We start from the raw sequence: 21,990 nt of genomic DNA on the forward strand, positions 1-21,990 counted from the left end.
AGTTGACCACCATTTATTTTCAACAAAATCTAATGCCCAGGGGCAAAAACTAGACAGTTAATAAACTATGTCAAGAATGCTCTTTCAAACTGAGACAGCATTCCAAAAGTTCAACTACAACTATGGAAGACTTGTTTTTGAAGAAATGAGAAGTATCAAAAGTAGAATGTTCAACATCCGGGTAACTGAAATCCTTTGAGACCAGATATATACTTATAGAACCTAGTGTCAGATTGTTATAAATGTTCTATCCTTATTAGTAAAACATGAGACATGCAGAATAAACTGCAGAAAGTGCTTGAATTAAAACTTTAAACATGATATAATATATCCTTACCCTTTTCTGTTTCAGTTTTATTGGAGTGTGAACTTAACTAAAAAGAAAGACTTTAGAATATATATTATATTGGTTCATCTAATTAGTTGCACCTATCATTGCATTTTTCCCCTGATTTTTAAGATGTGGATAAGCTATAAAGCGTCTCTGAGCTAAATAATAACTCACTAAATAAAGGTCATGATACAGATTTGTGAAGGCTTCTTTGCGGTCATTAAAACTCTTGCCAATAACATTTCAAATGTGAACTAATTAAATGTTGAATTAAGCCCAAGTTTCAGTGATTGCAGGATATTCCATAGCTTTTGAGAAGTTTTCAAACTATGAGAAATTAAAATGTACAGAGGAAAAAAAAAAACCTAAGATTTTCTGAAAAAAAAAAAAAATGGAGTATCTTTTACTAAAAAAGAACAAGAAAAATGTGTGTGTGTGTATACAGTTTTTATAAAGAAAATTTTTTTCTACAGTTTTATTACCACAGTTTTTCTAGAAGGAGAAGAATCAATACAGAGGGTAAACTGCTCTTGAGTCATTTGCCATTTGAGGGATGGCAAATGGAGCAAGTAAGCATACTTTGATTTTTAGATTTGAGTTTGACACATAATCCTTCCTTTTGAATGACATTTGTTGTTACTGTGGAGTCAGTGTTCATATCCTTTATTTTCAGGAGTTGGTGCTGATACAATGGGGTTAGAATGAGCTAAATACAGTATTTGCTTTCTTGGTTTGAATTCTTGGTTTTAAGTAAAAATCTACTTGTGTATTCCATTGATTTTTTTAAATTTCATTCAGCAAATCCATAAACTGCGGAGAGAGCTGGTTGCATCGCAAGAAAAAGTTGCTACCCTCACATCTCAGCTTTCAGCAAATGTAAGTCACTTCATTTTTAAAATATATTACAACAAATTTTTATACAGTAAAATCGAATCATTTTAGTAAAAACTTACAGACTTTCAGTGCCTGATACAGACTTAAATTATTAACTAGCAGGACTCATAAAAAGTTAACATTTTCTACCTACTCAGTAATAAAATGTAAATCCAAACTGATGAGAGGCAGCAATATGGTTAAAATGGCTTGTTGTTTCTAATAAGATTGGAAACAATAGTAACAGCCATATGGGTTACTTCTTTTCTTGTTTGCTATTTTTATTGCTCCTCTTGCATAAGATTCTCTGACAATGTAAGAGGGGTTGTTAGTGTTTGACTTTGGAAGATAAAGTATTCATGTGCCCAGCCTCCTTCATCTCAATGTATTGAACAATTGGTTAAGCATCCAGTTAATTCTAAAAGATGAATTTAGGTCTAAATAGGGATAGCTTAGCTACACTGTGGATGAGATATGGTTTGCTCAAAAAACCTTGGCAGCCTTCTCATAGCAATTTAAAAGGGTACACTTTTACTGGCACCAAAGCAGCCCAGGATGGCAGAAATGATGACCGTCAATTAAATAAACATTTACTGAATATCTTCCACTGTGTCAGGGAGCACTCAGAGTAGATGCAGAATGATAAAGGAGAAATGTGGCATTGTTCCCAGTCCTGAGGAGCAATGGTGTTAGGAACAGCAGTGAGGGGTAAGGAAATGCCTGCTATTTTGCCATATGTCTTGCCTCTCTCACTCAACAGTCCTTTGCTCAGTTCTGCTGCATAGCTTTGGGCCTGCTCTGTGCCTCCACACCCCTCCCTCTGCTCCTCTACTGAGTTTTTCTGTCTCCTAGACAAAGCATGATATTTCAAGAGTGAGCAGGTGCAGACCCACAGTATAAGACTTGAATAAGAGCAATTTTAAAATTTTTTAAAAGTTATCATCGTGCAATATAAATTCTAAGTATACGTATCATTTCATTCACAATGTATTCATTTTAGCACTGTATTTGAATTGATTTTATTTTTTGAAATTTGGGAGAATTGAATTAATTTTTGGATTTATTCTATTTATTTTTTATAGATGTTGTTAGGAGATTCCTGAAAATAATAGCAGGTTTTAGATAATTGTTTAAGCAATATGAGAAAATAACAGTATTATTTAACCTTATTATGTTTTTAAAGAGATAGTCCAGAGGCAACTGTAAATTTTATAATATAGGCTACATGTATAGAAGTATGAAATATTGTTGTCTAGGTTCCTGAATTTGTACCCAAGGAAGTACAACAATGTAAATGCCGGAACCTCCTGGGTTGTGTTTATCTGCAATGAGGAAGGCTCAGTGGCAGACCTTATTTATTAGATTGTCAGGATACTTGCAGATGTCTTGAATGATTACTCAGGGTTTCATTTTATTTTTAATGTCTCTTGGTTGATCTCATCATATAATTTAGATATTGGAATAATAAATGGCTGCTAGACATAGTGGAAGATGGGCTGATACTTTCCATTTAAAATGTAATGATGCTTATTGTCTTCAAAAGAAAAAACCGAAATGGTATTTCACTTTTTTTGTTTTTTTTTGCTCTGAGAATCTCATTCTTACTCATGATTATTGGTTTCTTGTGTATCATTTCAACATTTTTCTATTATATGCTAATGTGTATATATACTTAATACACACATGCAAAAGCTTCCTTACACACATACACACACACACACACACACACACACACGCATACGGAACTAAATTCTAACATAGGGGAATAATCTTCGGGGTCAACTCTGTGCTGCTGTTTGAAAATGGAGGAATAATTTTAGAAAGGTTCCAGCAATTGGCTACCCACCTCGTCTGCTCTAATTATGCATGTCACACTATTTTCACTGATGTGTTTTCATGACTTTAGGGCATGAATTCTCAGCTGGGTGTTAATGTGACCAACAAAGGGTGAAAACAGGTTCTTGTATTCTTTTTAAGTACTCTTTTTATGTGAAAAGCACAGATATGCAGATAATACATAACTGAACATCCAGCATATCTGTGGCTTTAAAAAATGAAGGAAGAGCACAATTAGGGAAAAAAATCTATAATGTTTTCCTAGGGGAACAATAATTAAAAAATAAAAATAAAAATAAGGAACACAGACTAGAAGCAGCAGTGCCAAATAGATAATTCATGCTAGTCTTTGTGTTAATTTAAAATGTGCTAGTCTTGGAGACAAATGCCCAAATTGCTCTAGGTTCCACTCAGCTGTATGTGTTACCATTAGTATTAATTTTTGCACACTGATGGGAGACTGATATATATCCTATTTTATGTTCCTTTAAACAATTTTTAATGTAATTTGGAAACCTTCTCAAATCACATCAGATCCACACAAAAACCTGTACATAGCAGCTTTATTTTTTAATAGCCAAAAGAAGGAAACAACCAAAAATATCCCTTAATAAACAAATTCTGATACATCTATATCATGGACTGCTACTCAGCAATACAAAGAAATGACTATTGACACATGCATCAACTTGGGTGGATCCCGGGGGTATTATGCTGAGTGAAAAAAAGACAGTTATAGAAGGTCAAATTTTGTATAATTCCATTTATATAACATTCCAGAAATGGCAAAAATTAAAGAAACAGAGAACAGATTAGGGATTGCTAAGGGTTAAGGATGGAGGAGAGAGAGAGGTAGTGTGACTACAGTAAGAGGGAGATCCTTAGTTTTGTATTTTGAATGAGATGGCCATTACATGAATCCACATATGTCAACCTATTAATGTAAATCAATATTGAATTCCAGGCTTTGATATATAATACAATTTTATAAGATATATAATCATTGGGGGAAACTGGATGAAGGATACAAGGGACCTCCCTGTACTGTCTTTGCAACTTCTTGTGTATATAATTATAAAAGATATAATGTATTAAAATGTATAAATAATATTTTTAAGTATCAGATATTGATCTTTACTCAGTATATGAAGTGTTCTATCATAATGTAACATGCTTTTTCTTTATTTGGGGTATTTTAGTTTCAAACTAAAATATAAATCACCTAAAGATCTACCACAGTTCTTTTCAAAAAATATCTTGCTTTTAGTTTCCCAGGAGTTTCAACCTTAATCCACTCTTTAGTGCTTCTTTATTTGGTAGTGATAGGGACTGTTGAAGCTTCTTACCATCAAATACATTTACTGACTAAAAATAGGAAAATATATTACATTGTAAAAATGTACAAATTGAATGAGAGTCAAAAGGTACAGGTAATGAAGATATGCACTATCATCTACTTTTTTTAAAAAGTTTATTAAAATTCTCTTTTAGACTAATGCAGTATCTGGGAATTTATATAAATGGAAATGTATATAAATTACTATTAAACAATTTTAATGTCAGTTATATTTTAAACATTTTGATAATATTGTTATAACTATAGGGGGTGAAATTTTGTATATATCTGGCCATTTGTGTTCTTAAGGAAATAATCCTTTTTACACATCCAGGAATTTGAATTACTCTCAAATCACCTATTAACTACAAGTCATTTTGAACTCATTCATTTTCTTTGTGTTTGCTTTATAATGTCATTTTAGATTTCATACATCATAATCAGCCATCAAATAATTTAGTTAATACTTGATTTTTCCTCAGTTGTAAGAAGTGCTGTGTTTAAATTTCGTTCAGAATGTTTCATTTCATCTGAGTTAATATCTGTTAATGTATATAATATACACATACATTTTTAACATGCATGTACTTAAATTGATTATAGGGACTTGGTAAAATTACTTATTTATAGGATATTTTAAGTATAATCAAGGATTTTTTAAATCTACAGTTCCTGTTTGAAAGTAAAAGTAAGTCTTTGTTTACTAGTTTGTTCACAGTACAAGTAAACTTTCTACCTTTTGGTTAAATGTGAGTGCAGCCCCCACAGTGAGAAACTGTTATATTAGAAATCTAATAGCTATAATTTATAGGGATGAATTTCAATGAGTTTGTTTCTAAGAAATAATCAGTTGTTTTTAACAACATTTTTAAGTATCAGATATTCATCTTTACTCTGTATATGAAACGTTCTGCCATAGCTTACGTGCTTTTCCTTTATTTGGGGTGTTTTTTATGTATTAATTGGTATATCACATATTTAAACTTGGCATAATTACATTTATATGGACTCTAAACAATAACCTGTATTTTAATTTTTAAATTTGAAATGCATCTGTGTCTCTGTTAAAATACATTTCTTTCCCTTTGCCCAAATGGGGTATGGTAAGTCAAAAGAGTATCTAGTTAGTTCACCTCTCATTTGACTGGCAGAGTAAAGCCCCTGTTCAGTAGAATGTGTATTAAGCCTTCCCTCCCTTTTGTAAAGTTGTTCTGGACAGAGCTGCGTAAAATCACAGGTAAAGTCTTAAGCTGATTCTACTAGCATGTCCTTAGAAAGGAGAGCAGTTATATTGGCAGGCGCTATTGCTTGGCCTTTCTGATCAATAACTCACCAACAAACAGAAAGAAAACAGAAGCCACATAAGGAAAGGCAACTAAATAAATGGTCATAGCAAACAATAAGCCAGGTAGCCTCTGGCCTTTCGCCCACACCTTCAGGCAGCTGGGTCAGGTGGGATGCTTTTGTTTGTCTTTTAACGTATTTTCTTTACAAATCTCAGCCATTACATAATTTGGAAATGGACACAAGGCTAGTTATTACTAACATTTTTAAAGACATTACTGAATGAATGTGTAAGAAAACAAAAGGTACTTTTTGCCTTTCAGCATATAAGTCTTTTAATCAAAAATCTCGAGTATTTTGAGATTGTGTTCTACTTCTTTGCTTATTTAATATTTTCATAAAATTTGCTAGTTACTCTTGCTTTTGTGCATCTCTTCTAAGAGAAAACAATTGTGTACATATTATTAATGAGAAACACTTCAGTGTTTGGACAATTTTTTATAGTGTAAAAGAAACGTGAAACTTTATGTTGCAGAATCATTCTTGGTTCAACTAACTACTAATTTTAAAACATAAAGTCTTAAATATATATAAAATTTATATGGGTAAATATATATTACATATAATATATGTTTTGTATTTATACATAATATATTATATATTTATACATGATTTACAAAATATTTTCCCATATAAATAATAAAATGCTCTAGGCATATATGTGTATGTGTGTGTGTGTATATATATATATATACCTTCATAACATACATATATAAAATACTATATAATATATATACTCTAGGTATACCTATATGCCTATATATGCACCTATATATTTATATATTACTATATAATATATAGTATATATATTACTATATATAATATATATGCTATATATTATATATAGTAATATATAGTATATATATTACTATATATAATATATAGTATATATTACTATATAATATAAATATATATGTGTGTATATATATATATGCCTAGAGTGTTTTTAATTTGTCAGTGGGCTGTCTCTGTAATCTATATGAAGGAATAAAATGTAGACATTATGTATAATGATATTTCATCTTGTTGTGTGGCATCATAGTAATTCTCTTTACATATCTATTCAGATTACTTTTGCACCAACCTAACACATTGTATGATTCCAAAACCAAAGAGAGTATGGATTGAAATCATATTCCCTTTACTAATACTCAGTCTTGTCTATTTTATTACCTTTATAGACTTCACCTAACACAAGTCAGGGGATATTTATCATCATATTAATACAATTTTACTCTGACCTTAAAATTATGCAACTGCTAAAGGAAAAATCAGAACCAAGTAAACTGTCATTAACAACCCCCCTGAAATTCCATATTTTTTAAAAGTCGTTTTATAAAGTCTCTCAGACAAGACGTGATACCCTATAAGTTTAATCAGTCTTACTTTCCATTTTCTCTTCATTAAGGTGATAAAGATTATCATTAGTAGAAAAATTTTCCCTTATTTGCCTCCTTTTCCATTTACCCTATTGAGTGAGAAATTTAGCCTCTCATAACTTCTAAAGTAACAATGTTAATCTGATAAACTAAACCAAGGTGAGATAAGCTTAAGACAATATTTTTTTTCTTCAACTTTTAAGTTCTGGCATACAAGGGCAGGATATGCAGGTTTGTTACATGGGTCAACATATGCCATAGTGGTTTGCTGCACAGATCAACTCATTGCCTAGATATTAAGCCCACCATCCATTAGCTATTCTTCCTGATGCTGTCCCTCCCTTAACTCCCACTGACAGGCCCTAGTGTGTGTTGTTCCCCACCATGTGCCCATGTGTTCTCATCATTCTACTCCCACTTATAAGTGAGAGGAAGTGGTGTTTGGTTTTCTCTTCCTGTGTTAGTTTGCCGAGGATAATGGCGTCCAGCTCCATCCATGTCCCTCCAAAGGACATGACCTCATTCCTTTTTATAGCTGCATAGTATTCCGTGGTGTATATGTACCACATTTTCTTTATCCAGTTTATCATTGGCATTTGGGTTGATTTCATGTCTTTGCTATTGTGACTAGGGATGCAGTGAACATAATGCATGCAGGTATCTTTATAATAGAATTATTTATATTCCTTTGGGTATATACCCAGTAATGGGATTGCTGGGTCAATTTCTGCTTCCAGATCTTTGAGGAATCATCACACTGTCTTCCACGTTGGTTGAACTAATTTACTCTCCCACCAACAGTGTAATAGTATTCATTTTTCTCAGAAACCTCCGCAGCATTGTTATTTCTTGACTCTAATAATCACCATTCTGACTGCTGTGAGATGGTATCTCATTGTGGCTTTGCTGTTACGCTTTTTTTTATATATATATATGTTTGTTGGCTGCATGACTGTCTTCTTTTAAGTGTCTATTCATATCCTGTCTATTCATGTCCTTGCCCATTTTTTAATGGGGTAGTTTGTTTTTTACTTGTGAATTTGTTTAAGTTCCTTGTAGACTCTGGATATGAGACCTTTGTCAAATGGATAGATTCCACAAATGTTCTCCCATTCTGCAGATTGTCTGTTCGCTCTGATGATAGTTTCTTTTGCTGTGCAGAAGGTCTTTAGTTTAATTAGATCCTATTTGTCAACTTTTGCTTTTGTTGCAATTGCTTTTGGAGTTTTTATCATAAAATCTTTGCCCTTACCTATGTCTTGAATAATATTGCCCAGATTTTGTTCTAGGGTTTTTATAGTTTTTGGATTTTACTTGTAAGTCTTTAATCCATCTTGAGTTAATTTTTGTATAAGGTATAAGGAAGTGGTCCAGTTTCAATTTTCTGTATATGGCTAGTCAGTTCTACCAGAATCATTTATTAATCGTTTTTTCAGATTTCCCCATTGCTTGTTTTTGTCAGGTTTGTCGAAGATCAGATGGTTGTAGGTGTTTTTCACTAACATAATCATAACATACATTTCATTGAAAACAACATGACTCAAAATGTTCTTTAGTAACCAGTTATAAGTTTTTTATGCATAATTACAAACTGCCATTCTAATCATAAATATTTTGTTGTTACTTATAGCTACAAAATGTAAGTAATATAGTTTATACAGCATACTCTTTACAATCCTGATTTCTTTGTTAAATTTTAATTCCTATTAAACTGATAAAGTATGCACAAAGGGTAAAGGAGAGTAATTTTCTTCAGGTTTCACATTTAAGGATTCATAGTAGAATGATTAAACCTTACATTTCTCCACTATAAGGAGAATGAAAACTGAAATATTGAGTAAAATCTTACATTTCATTTAGTAAGTGCTAATAAAGGGTTTCGGCCATAATTTTCCTTATTTTAAAAGGAAACACACAATTTTAGTTTTAGGTTTTAGTAACCAATTTTATGGGCATAGTGGGAATATTTCTAACAGGTTAAACTGAAATGACCATCATGGGCATATATATTATAAATTCACATATGCGAATATTATACAGTAAAAACTAAGTTATGCTACACACCACATGGATGAATCTCAAAACCCATGTAAAGCAAAAGAAAACCACAAAAGAATCATGCCATTTGATTACCCTTGGGTAGTTTTTAAAACAGGCATATCTAAACATAGTGCTTAAAAGTGTAAGCTTGGGTAGGAAAAACTATAAAGAAAAGCAAGAAAATAATTACCACTGAAGTTATGTAGAGGTTATCTTTGGGGAAGGAAGAGGGAATAATGATAAGAGAGAGACAAAGAAGAGTTTCTTGGTTCTTGAAATGTCCTATTTCTTGACTTGGCTGGTGAATGCATGAATGTTCACTATGTGATAAGTCAGGGGGCTGTTTTCATTTTGTTCACTTTTATATACGTGTGGATTTTTCCATAGTTGAAAAGGTAAAATTCGGGTGTGGTGGCTCACACCTATAATCCCAGCCAGCACTTTGCGGGGCCAAGGTGGGAATAATAACTTGAGGCCAGGAGTTGGAGAGTAACCCAGGCAACAGAGTGAGGCACTATCTCTACAGAAAATGAAAAAAAAAAAAAAAAAAGTAGCTGGGCATGTTGGTACATGCCTATAGTTCTTGCTACTTGGGAGGCTGAGGCAAGAGTATCACTTTAGCCCAGGAGTTTAAGCCTGCAGTGAGCTAGGATTGTGGCACTGCACTCCAGCCTGGGTGGCAGCAAGACACTGAGTAAAAGAATAAAATAAATAATTAAAAGTTAAAATATAGGAAAAAATGAGCATAGCCTTATGCTAATTTTTCAGTTACTAGGTCTGATATCATCACTTTCCATGCTTGTCATTGAAAATTTTTTAAACTATGATACTTTTTTTAGTGGTATTTATTCAATTAAATCTGCTAACAAATTTGGTGTATAAATCTCAAGGGTAAGGGTGTGTGGAGAGTGGGTGGGTGTGTGTGAGACAGAGAAAGAAGAGGGGCAGGAGAAAAAGAAGGAAGGGGGAAGGAGTGGAAAAAGATAATAAAGAGTTGTTCTGATGGATTAAACTTTAGTAGATGTATTCTCTACAAATTGTTTTTCTCCATATTGCAGTATCAGGTAAAGAAAGGCATCCCAGGATGAATTCAGAGCTAGGAACATGCACCTTTGTATCATAATGCTAATGGAAGGAACATGTACATTCTAACTGTTACCAATAATGGAATATATTTCCATTATTAAGTAATAAGCCTTAATTCTTTGGATTTTTGTGATCCACTTGACAGTAGGTGCCTCAGCATTTCAACTCTGCTATAAGTACATGGAGATATATTTTATTCAAGTCATCTTATTCATGTCTTTCAAAAAGAAATTAATTTTTGACCAAAGATTTCCAAATTTTGCCCCATATATAGGTATTGTTTATTATAGACTTAGTTTGCAAAATATTAAGTCCTTATATCCTTTTAGGGACACAATAAAATTTTATCAGTTTGAGATAATGTACCTGTAGTTCTACCTCAGGCCATGGTGAGAGATTGAAGTGCCTCTTCATTTTAATATTTTGGGTTCAAGTTGTTGCATAAGGGCATGCAAATGGAAGCTGGCCTATTTTTGAGCTTTAATAAAATTGTCAAATACTTCTTAATCATAAGAGTTATAGTTATGTACTACAATATGTATAATTCTCTGATATTTAAAATAAAACCCGAAAGCCACAAAAGCTTACTGTGAAATAAAATATGATGGAATATTATTTCTAACTGGCTTACCTATATTTCCTTCATTGAAGGGGATATGAAGTAGAAAAGCCCTTTTATTGAAAAGAGTTTGGAAAGTAAAGATAACTCTTTTCAATTCAATTCTTTGTAAGTAGAAAAAGAGTAAAGATAATGTTCTAGCTGTCAGCAGATGTCTGACACTTGACGGAGCGTATCATTACAATAGAGCAGCTAACAATATCTGCAAAGGTCATCATGAAAGTATAAAAATGAGGAACATTTGTCCATTGTCCATTTCAGTGACCTCTTTTTGGGCTTTAAGTCTAAAAACTTGGCAGATCAGAACTTTATATTCGGCATTTTGAGTGTCAAATCTCTACGTGATGTGTAAGTCAGAAGGAGTTATTACTTGCAAAATACCATCTTCTTTCAGAAGTTAAACTCACATTAAATGTCAGGAGGCTGAAACACTGATTTTAAGAAGACAAAGTTTAGAAAAGATGAATGAAAATGTGTGTTAAAGAAGAGTCACCAGTCAGAGCTAATTATGATAGTCATAGTATTTAAAGAGTTGGAACACATGAAATTAAGCATTTTGTAAAATGAAGGCTTTTCATCCATCCACACAAGATTCTGACATTTAAACTATGTTTCCTCCATTCTGTTCACAGGCTCACCTTGTAGCAGCTTTTGAAAAGAGCTTAGGGAATATGACTGGCCGATTGCAAAGTCTAACTATGACAGCGGAACAAAAGGTATGTTCAGAAATTGCCAGTGGAGACTGAAAGAAGACAGCAAATTGCATAGGATTCTTAAATAATACCTGAAGCTCCTTACAAATAATATTCCAGGCTGAGTGCAGAGGCTCATGCCTGTAATCTCAGCAGTTTGGGAGACCAAGGTGGGTGGATCTCTTAAGGTCAGGAGTTCGAGACCAGCCTGGCCAACATGGTAAAATCCCATCTCTACTAAAAATACAAAAAATACAAAAAAAAAAAAAAATTAGCTGGGTGTGGTGGTGGGTACCTGTAATCCCAGCTACTCAGGAGGCTGAGGCAGGAGAATCACTTGAACCCAGGAGGCGGAGGATGCAGTGAGCCAAGATCACACCACTGCACTCCAGCCTGGGAGACAGAAAAAAAAAAAAAAAAAGAATAATAGTGATAAAATAACGTTCAATTCTATACTAAATTAAAACAATGATAATACCTTTCTTTTCAGATTTTAATTTAAAGATTTTATCAGTTTACTCCACATTGGAACACACGAAGGCACACAAAATCCTTTCTAGGCAGTCTATTAATTTACTTCTGGATGGAACTAGTAAAAGAATACTGAATGTTAAGAAAGAGAAACAGTCACATAAGAGAATATTCTGGGAGCAAATTGTTTTGCAGTTGACAAGAATCACACTTTGTTAAGAACTTTCACAAATACGTGGTCACTAAATCCAGCTATAGAGCATGGCTGTAGGCATAGCTATAGAACATGGCTGTAGGCTAAGACACACAGGAAGGATGCCTGGGACAGATGTTAGGACTCTGCCAAGTAAGGGACTTCAGGTTACAGCAGCTATGAAACAAAGGCCAATCCTGTGTAATTCCGAAATAACAACTAGTTGCCATCTAGGGATATTACCTTTGAAGAAAAGTCATTTGTTATATCAAAATGTTTAAAATGAACCTAAAGGATTTTATGGTATGAAAGAGGGTATGCCAAAAAGAAAGGAACGGAGAATTTAGTTCACAAAGACAAAAGTATTAAAAAGGTCCATACTGCATAGAAAGCCTGGTCACCTTTCCTGTGATGAGCAGTTAACTTACTTCTCTGCTGTTAGTCCAGTGGCCTTAACTTCCATGGATGGGTATCAGAAATAGGTGAAGCCTCTAGAATTGTATGGAGTGTGTGTGTGTGTGTGTGTGTGTGTGTGTGTGTGTGTGTATGAAAACTGTAAATGTGCATAAATGATCATCTAATTCTCAAAGAGACCCATTATATCAAAAGTTTTGGGTATTTTCAGGAATGTGTTCCTCTATCCATAGGAATGGCTTCAGTTCTGTCTTTAGATTCTGTAAGGTATGTGATTAGCTTTACAAAAGTAGTATGTATTACCAAATTTTGTCACTTTACAAAAGTTTATTTTTAAAACACATAATGAATAGTTTAATGAAATCAAAAGAGAAAATCGAAAATTCTTATAATTGCCAAGTATTACTAGCACATTGTATTCTCTCTCATATTCTCCATATACCCTGCCTGTGAGAGAGAATATTATCCATTCCTGGAAAATCTGTTCTAGCACAGCTAACAAACTCCTTTTGAAACATAAACTTTCCCTTCCTTCCTCCCTCCCTCCCTTTCTTCCTTTTCTTCCTTTTTCCTTTTCTTTCCTTCCTTCCTGTCTCTTTTCCATCCTTCCTTTCTCCTCCTTTACACCCTTCCTTCCTTCTTTTCTCTGTCTCCCTCTCTTTCTTTTTTGCTGCAGCTTGTCACTTCACTGTGTAATATAAGAACCCAGCAAATAGAATTAGAAGGCTTTTTAGAGCAGCTGATGGGAAAGAATAAAAACACTGGGCCCCAGTATTCTTGAATGAGAATTCTGGCTATGTCTGTTAAAAGCTGGTTAATCTTGAGCAAGTTTATCTAACCTTTCTTGAACTTCAAATTCACCTTCTTAGAAGTGGAGATGATAATAACCACCTTGTAGGATCACCATGAGGAGTAAGTCAGATACTGTTATCATGTCACATGCTAGGGGCTACCAAAAAATATTACCTTCCTTTACATTTCTCTTTTCCCCTTGAAAATTATAAGATAACACCAAATTCCTCACTGGGCATATACCAAGCATATTGCTGGAAACAAGTGTTAGAATTTAAGTCTCAATATCTTTAATAAGTCAAAATTAATAGAATTTTGTCCTCCACCCAATATTTTCTTGAACCCTGTTATATCTGTAAGTGAATTTTCTCATAGAAACTGCAAAAAAAATGTAGAGGTATGTAAACTTATAATGCCTATGATTAAAGCCCGAATATTTAAAAATAATTTCTATAACATAAGAGATTTTATAATGTGTCTACATTATCCTTAAAATAACATTGCCAAAATTATAAAATTTTCTCAGAAGATATCAGAATGTCTCATATTGTCCTTATCACTTTTTTAACTGAAAATAAAATCACTTTTTTTTGAATTGCAAAATGTATACACACAACAATCATGGTTAACTAGTTAATTAATTTGAGATTATAACTTGCCTATTCTCAAAGTGATATTTAAAAGCCTATAAAATTATTTGCAATATGAAATGGTATAATTCAAGGACAGAATCTAATTAAAACCAGTAGAATAATGTATATAACAATATACCTCAGCCTAGATAATTACTACTGCAAGGCACTGAACTGAATTGAATTTCAAGGAAGCTATGGTACAAAGGGAGATTGTTAGGTGTGTTTTATTCTCATTTTCTGGCCAGAAGAGCATAATTTAGACTGAAGAGACAAACTCTTTGGCACTAAATTCAAGGACGAATTTATTGCCAAGGTTTTTAAATTGGGGTCATGGAATAACAAAAGACAAAATCACTGTTCAAATAGACATTTCTCTAAAAGCTAAGGGCATAACATTTAATCATATTTCACTAAAGGCATTTCTTCAGGGAGCTGAGATAAAAGGGTATATTGCTCTCTGGTGATTCAACAATCCTGAGAAAAGGCTTGTGAAGTATAGAGCAGAGATTCTTAAACTCCCTTCCCCAAGTAGTTATAAGGTTCATTTGTCTATTTAGTCATTCATGAAGTTTATATTGAATTTGTGCTCTTCTAACAACAAAACAGTACAGACAATATAGATATAGAATGATAGATATAGGTCTATATCTATAGACATACATATCTACCAGAACTCTAAAAGCATATTGTACATATATGTAATATTCCTCATGGAGTTGATATTTCTCATATATATCACATATATGTATCTCTTTATCATGGAGTTTATATTTTAGGAGGTCACAGATGATAATAAAAATATAATTAAAACAGGCCAGGTGTGGTGACTCACACGTGTAATCCTAGCACTTTGAAAGGCCGAGGCAGGTGGATTCCCTGAGATCAGGAGTTCAAGACCAGCCTGGCCAACATAGTGAAACCCCATCTCTACTAGAAACAAAAATTAGCCAGGCGTGGTGGTGGGCACCTGTAGTCCCAGCTATTCAGGAGGTTGAGGCAGAAGAATCACTTGCACCTGGGAGGTGGAGGTTGCAGTGAGCCAAGATCATGCCACTGCATTCCAGCCTGGGCGACAGAGCAAGACTCTGTCTCGAAAAAAAATACATATATATAAAATATATATATACGTATATATATACACAAATATATATATATAAAATACATATATATAATATATAATTAAAACATAGGATTTCAGGTGATGATAAGCACTACCGAAAAAAGTAAAGCTGAGAATGAGGATACTGAGAAGCTGGGTTGGAAGCTAAAACACGAAGTAACAAAGGCCAAGGTGGTTACATGTTCTTGATTACATACTTTAAAAATGGATAAACTAAATTAAGACTCAGATTCTAGTATTTGGGCTTCACAGTGTGATTTTCAGCAATCACATGGCATTAATAGCCTGAAACTACATCAAAATTGTTGTTTGATTTATAGACCAAAATAACTCCCTTGAATAGAGAGGGATTCACTCCTAACACTTTTCCTATTTCCAGATGCCAAATAACACCGAATCTCTTGCCAAATTTGTGTGGCAGAACACTGGTTTTATATACTTATAGCCTAGTAAGAAAGAAAAGACATGTATGAATAACTCAGAAGGCAGAAAATTGTCATGCTATTATATTCAGTACAATGTCATGTGCATTCTCAAAGGAAACATCTGCAGAAGCAAGAGAATTGCTTGAACCCTGGAGGTGAAGGTTGCATTGAGCTGAGATCACGCCACTGCCCTCCAGCCTGGGTGACACAGAGAGACTCCGTCTCAAAAAAATCAAAATTACAAAAAAAAAAAAAAAAAAAAAAAAAAAAAAGTTAGTGATCAATCTGGCAGCATTTTCTGAAAGTTAAACAGTATTCGCAATAGCTGCTAAAAGAAGACATGTTATATAATAGTAAGTCTGTAAGTAGGTAAAAATTAAGAGAATTGTTAATATGCTTGCTGGGGAGTGAAATTATCTCTAGGCATTACCGTGTACCTAACCTAGGACTCAGTAGACTATGATATTGGCGTAGTTTGATCAAGAATTTTATCCTGATTTCAGATCATTGTCTCTTCACCAGCACTTCTTCACCAGGATTATGTGAAAAAAATTAAACCTAACGCCCTGAGGCATCCATTATATGTGCTGAAATAACTTCTCACCATCTAGAATGGTACTAGCTATGTACCACTCTTGTCAGAATCAAGGAAATTGCTACTCAAATCATTGTGCAGGGCTTAATTTTCTCGCAGAATTCCAGTTGAGAAAGGCTCAACTTCCAGGAATCCAGCAAACTATATTTTTATAAGTAACATTTTTACAGAACTACTTCTAAATCCTTGTGTTCAAATTTACTAAAGCTATATTCACAGCTAAATATTTCAGAATTTAAAATTTAAAAGACTTTCAAATTAGTTCCCTGTAGCTGTCATGCCAAGGCAATTAGCACGCATGTTAAGGTATGATAGGTTTTTCTTGTTAGAAGGTCAGAGCAGGGCGGAGAAATATCCCCTTGTATGAGTGGAAGCTCAGATATTGACTCCTATGCTAATCATAAAGCCTAGTAGTTTGCTCATTTGTTACCTCTCTGAAACTTTTTTTTGGGTGACTACAAAACAGGAATTGAAACCTTCAAAATAAGGGAATTTGAAACCAAATATTTGAAAATAGATAATGCTGCAACTAAAAATTTAGTTGAATATGATTTTTACATTAACTCTCCCTAATTTATGTTATGATATTTGCCGTCTAGAAGTGTTTTTAAAAATATATATTGCTGGAGTCAGATGATGCATCCCTTAATCTTTAGGGCATAGAATAATGTGAATTTAAAATTTTCAAATTACTTACACTACTGGTATTTGGTCAATGTGATTTATTTGAAACTAGATGCAATAGGGATGGCCAGGTTATTTCAGTAGAACAATTAGCAAGACTTCAGATGCATGATGGAGTGGGGAAGGGAGGACCTGTTTAAGGAAACTAGAGCTGGGAAGTGTGAGATTAACTTAGTGCCAGCGTGAGGACCTAAAAAGCAGATGTGGTGGAAAATTTAAACAGGCTTGCCTAGAAGGTCAAGTTAGTTGATGACACTTGATGAGATTGTCCCAAGCTTTGGGATTCTCAACAAAGTCTTTATTAGTGAGAAATTTGGAAAGAGATTGGGTATAGTTAAGAAACTGGGTTGGAAAGACCATCAGGAAAGGCTAGTATTCTGACAGAAAATTTGATCATTTTATTTGGAAGCATTTCAAGCCTGACCTGAATGAATTGTTTAGCCTCAGATACATGCATAAAACTGTGAAAAGAGACATTGACTCCATTCAGCATCTTTAACATGAGAAACTTTCATGGAAAACTAGAACTTTACAAGCTCAGCAGGTGTTGGGGGCATCATTATCTTGAATAGCTCATTGGAGGAAAATGAAATCTTAGTTTGGTTCTCAGGTTTTAAAATATCTATCATTTTTGAAAAGTGTGAAGTAACAAAATATGATCTGATTATCTTATTCCTAAAATCCTTTGCACAATTATCCCAGCTTCAATCTTCTCTTTAGTATTTAATGAGAATAAGAAACTGGAAATGACTGAATTGGAAGAGTAGACTTTAAATCCATATCTTGATGGCATATATATTTTTTCAGTTTTTTTCTGAGTGATTATTAAGGATTCTCAAAACTTGAGTATCTTCTATGTTTCCCTTCAACGTAAAGAAATTGTATGAAAATATGTTTTCAAATATCTAATGATTTTATAGTTAGCTATGTCGGGAATTCATTTCTGATCATATACCTCATCCAAACTCCCCACTATGGACAAAAATAAAATAAAAATTATTAGTTGCATCTGAAGGCCACATTACAATTTCTATGCATTATAGAAACCTGAGAAAATATATCTTAAAAAATAAATGTGAACTAACCATAATTATGAAGATGAAAAATGAAAACTAGAAATAAACTATTGAAAAATTTGTATGTATCAGTTTAGTTTTTATTTTAAAATTCTTTATGTTTATCTCTATAATACTATTGGGAAAGAGAGAAAGGAAAACCTGACTGTGTTCTCATCCAAAGGAGGTGATTCCACTGATTTAGCCAAAATAAGACTTCCTGGTTGTAATAAATAATACAGTTTTTGATTTTTTTTATATGGTACCCCACTCACTAGGTCATCAGACACCCTCCTGCAAAAAAAAAAAAAAAAAAGACGTATGCAATACAGTTAAAGTTTTATGTTATTCTTTCAATGGGAGACACATCTGTTTAACACAGACCAGACCATTTCAACAAAATCATCCCAATATTTATGGAGATCATAAATCAAGTGAAAAAATATATTCATCAACAACTAAACAAACTACATTAAATAGTCTCGAAGCACATTTTCATTTTTTTTCTGACAGGAAAACAGGTTTCACAAGTGTGGAGACATTTTACCATGGCTTTTAACAGTGAGGAAGGATATTTAAATAAAGGGAAAAATTATATGGAAAGCTCAGAGAAAAGAGATGGGTGTGGCTTGAGTGCAAGGTGAGAGCAGATCTCATTAAGTGAAATGAGAGAGAAGGAAGGAATTTTGCAGCCGGGCGCGGTGGCTCACGCTTGTAATCCCAGCACTTTGGGAGGCCGAGGCGGGCGGATCACGAGGTCAGGAGATCGAGACCACGGTGAAACCCCGTCTCTACTAAAAATACAAAAAATTAGCCGGGCGTGGTGGCGGGCGCCTGTAGTCCCAGCTACTCGGAGAGGCTGAGGCAGGAGAATGGCGTGAACCCGGGAGGCGGAGCTTGCAGTGAGCCGAGATTGCGCCACTGCACTCCAGCCTGGGCGACAGAGCGAGACTCCGTCTCAAAAAAAAAAAAGGAAGGAATTTTGCAAATATGGAAAGATAACTAGTGCAAGTTTGAACAGATTATGTCAATCAATGTAGAATTTGGCTATCTTTTTAATCAAAGACTATGGAATATTTTATAGGTGTTTGCTTATACTCATAAAGTTTTAAAGAAATAACAGTATGAATTTGGTTGAACTAATTTTTTTCATAGATATGATTCTCTCAAGTTATATAGCATATATTTTTCTTAACTAGTTATTCTTCCTTTTACATGTATTGTGCCACATTGAGTAACAACTAACCTGCTAATATCTATTGCTTTTTAAAAGATAATTAATATTAGAAAGTGATCATTTTTCTGTTTCATATTAAACATGATATTCTGAAAAAGCAACATTGCCTGAACGTTCTACATTTTATCTTTTTGAAAACAGGTTTTATAAGAGATTTCTCGTGAACAGCTGAACGTTTTGACACTGAAATAAGTCAGCTAACTCAAAGCTAAGCTTAATTGTTTAACACTGTTGGCATGAGGTCTCATTTCCAATTTTTTCCTTTAAAGCCACAGGCAAATGTTTTAACAGACTTTAATCCATAGTACAAGCATAATTGATCTTAAATTTAAGGATAAAAATCTGATTTTAATTAGAATTTAATATGCGTTCTAGTATTTATGTTGTATAATTAATATTTACATTCCATGATTCCACTATGTACCATTTATTTCTTTTTGAATAAATTTCCAGTAGGAGCAGATTGAATTTTCAGTAAATATTTTATTTCTTGGGGGATATTTTTAAATGGAAAATATATTAAGTTTTGGTAAAATCTGTTGCTAACTTGGCAGTGGACAGAATATAAAAATTGGAGAGACTGAGTCATTATGATGCATTGGGTCTGACTTTTGTCATGACACTGGAAATTTCCCACAAATATTATATTCTTCTTTTATAATAAATATAGTCGAAATGAATTGCAGTCAAGTATTTGAAGACCCATCTATAAATTTAGGAGGTTACTGTTGATTTTTCATTATGAGAGATTCTTCCACTCATAAGCTACTAAAAGTGCATAAGAAGGTCTGGTTGTTTGTTTTAAATGTGACTGTTTTCTATCAGGAAGATGTCAGGCATCCAATGAAAATAGATATATGAGGTGCCAGGTACCTATTTCAAACTTGGATATCACTTCAATTAGCATCATCTGTCTTTTTTTTAAGCGTCTAAGGTTAGAATACTCACCAGATATTCCCAAGTATGAAGCAATTTTCTGCAAAGGCTGCTGTGGATGATCGTTTTAAAATATATATTCTGGGAGACATTGAGTAAAGAGAAATTATTTACCAGAGAATGAAGAACCGAGGCCCAATTCTTTGGCTTTCTGCCAAAGATGCTAAAGGCAATGAAGAATGACAAATACATTACCAAGGAATTCTCCCTCTAAGAGGCTGACAAAGATCTGATTTTTAGGATTATATTACCATCAAGAAAGATACCCTTTGTCACTGAGCTTCTAATGGAAATATGGTCTATACTGAAACAATACTCAGTTCTTTTTCTTTTTAACTTTTTTTGAGTTATTTTATCTTCCAAAAATGAGTTATTTCTGATAAAATAATTCACTTAAATAACTATGAAAGTTCAAATTTGTGCAAATATTTTTATTGGGACATATCTTAAAATTACTCTAAATTCAAAAAGAAAATATATGCTTTATTAAAATTTGATCTGTAAGGTGCTTTGTTTGTAATTTAACTATTATTTAAAAATTGTAAAATGCATATATTTTTATTTACTTTATCCCTGTGTTGCTTTGGCTTGGTGAGACTAGGTCTCCACATTAGGAGTTTTACTGAATGAAAAAGGATCAGAATGTAACATGACTTTGATATGGCATCAGAATTTAATAAGATGACATTTAATAGGAATTAGGGGTAAGTTCCACGTTTTACACTTAAATACAAAGAATCAATTTTGCAGGCACGAAATACTTCAAACAAAATCTGAAATCATTCATTTGACAAAACTTCAGGTTTGCAGTTGGCAATAAATACAATACAATGCAACGGTGCAATAGTGGTATCTAAATATCTAATATAATCATAGGTAATATTAGCAAGTGTGTTATCCGAAATGAGTGGTTTGATATTCTGCTTTACTTTGTACTGGTGAGTTCTGGGTGCCACCCTTTGAAAGGAATAAAGACTATTCATATCTCTTTTATAAGACAATAACTAAGAAAAACAAACAAACAAACAAAAACCACCTCCTTTACTTTAGCTAAGAAAGAAGTTATTAGGTACAACTTGACAAGTTCAGCTAAGCATCCAAATCTTCCAGGAAGTTGTTACTACATAAAATCAAACCTTTTTAATTCAACTATGAGCAAGGAGATTTTATTTTTCTTTCTGGTTACTAAAGCTTCCAAACTCTGTTTATTTCACAGGAATCTGAACTTATAGAACTAAGAGAAACCATTGAAATGCTGAAGGCTCAGAATTCTGCTGCCCAGGCGGCTATTCAGGGAGCGCTGAATGGTCCAGACCATCCTCCCAAAGGTATATTTAGAAATCATTTCATTTCCACCCAATATAATAGGCATCTATTTTATTTATTAATTACAGTAAAACTGCATTTACTCAGTGTCAATGCCTTTTATAATGAATACGTTGGTATTAATGTGGTCAGAATCCTAGAATTTTAGAACAGTGACTTTCATTATCAAGTAATTTTTAAACTGATCTTAAGAAATTTGGTTCTATAGTTGTGTACACATCTCTCTACTTGATTCAGTGGAGATGGAGATGGAGTGGTTGGTTAATACATGCATATCTGACTTCAGGCAAAACAAACTCATTAATGAGTATGATAATCTAGATCTGTATTTAAAAATGAAATAGTCAATATGATGATATAGCAAGCAGTGGGCATTGGGAACAACTTTTCCTGGATGGAGGCTATAAAAAGGTTCATTTCCTGTAGATAATTTTAAAACAATAAAAACAACGGGTGAAAGGTAGGTCTGTTTTAAATTATTCCTATGCTTAAGCAATTCCAAACAATGAAAATATTTCTGCCACTGCCCCTATCCCTGGGTTCACCACTGAAGAAATGTTCATTATTAATA

At 33.3% G+C, this 21,990-nt stretch overlaps 1 protein-coding gene across 3 annotated transcripts in view; it reads left to right on the plus strand.

Annotated features, from left to right (window-relative positions):
- Positions 1-21,990, plus strand: part of NAV3 (neuron navigator 3) — a 395,528-nt gene that overhangs the window by 330,874 nt on the left and 42,664 nt on the right. For all 3 annotated transcript variants that reach the window (XM_032170807.2, XM_032170808.2, XM_058425703.1), the window contains 3 exons: positions 1,130-1,207; positions 11,477-11,560; positions 21,310-21,421. In XM_032170807.2, coding sequence (XP_032026698.1) covers positions 1,130-1,207; positions 11,477-11,560; positions 21,310-21,421 — 274 coding nt within the window. The remainder of the gene's footprint in view (positions 1-1,129; positions 1,208-11,476; positions 11,561-21,309; positions 21,422-21,990) is intronic.

Source organism: Hylobates moloch, unplaced genomic scaffold (assembly GCF_009828535.3).
Source record: "Hylobates moloch isolate HMO894 unplaced genomic scaffold, HMol_V3 SCAFFOLD_12, whole genome shotgun sequence".
NCBI classification, from domain to species: Eukaryota; Metazoa; Chordata; class Mammalia; order Primates; family Hylobatidae; genus Hylobates; species Hylobates moloch.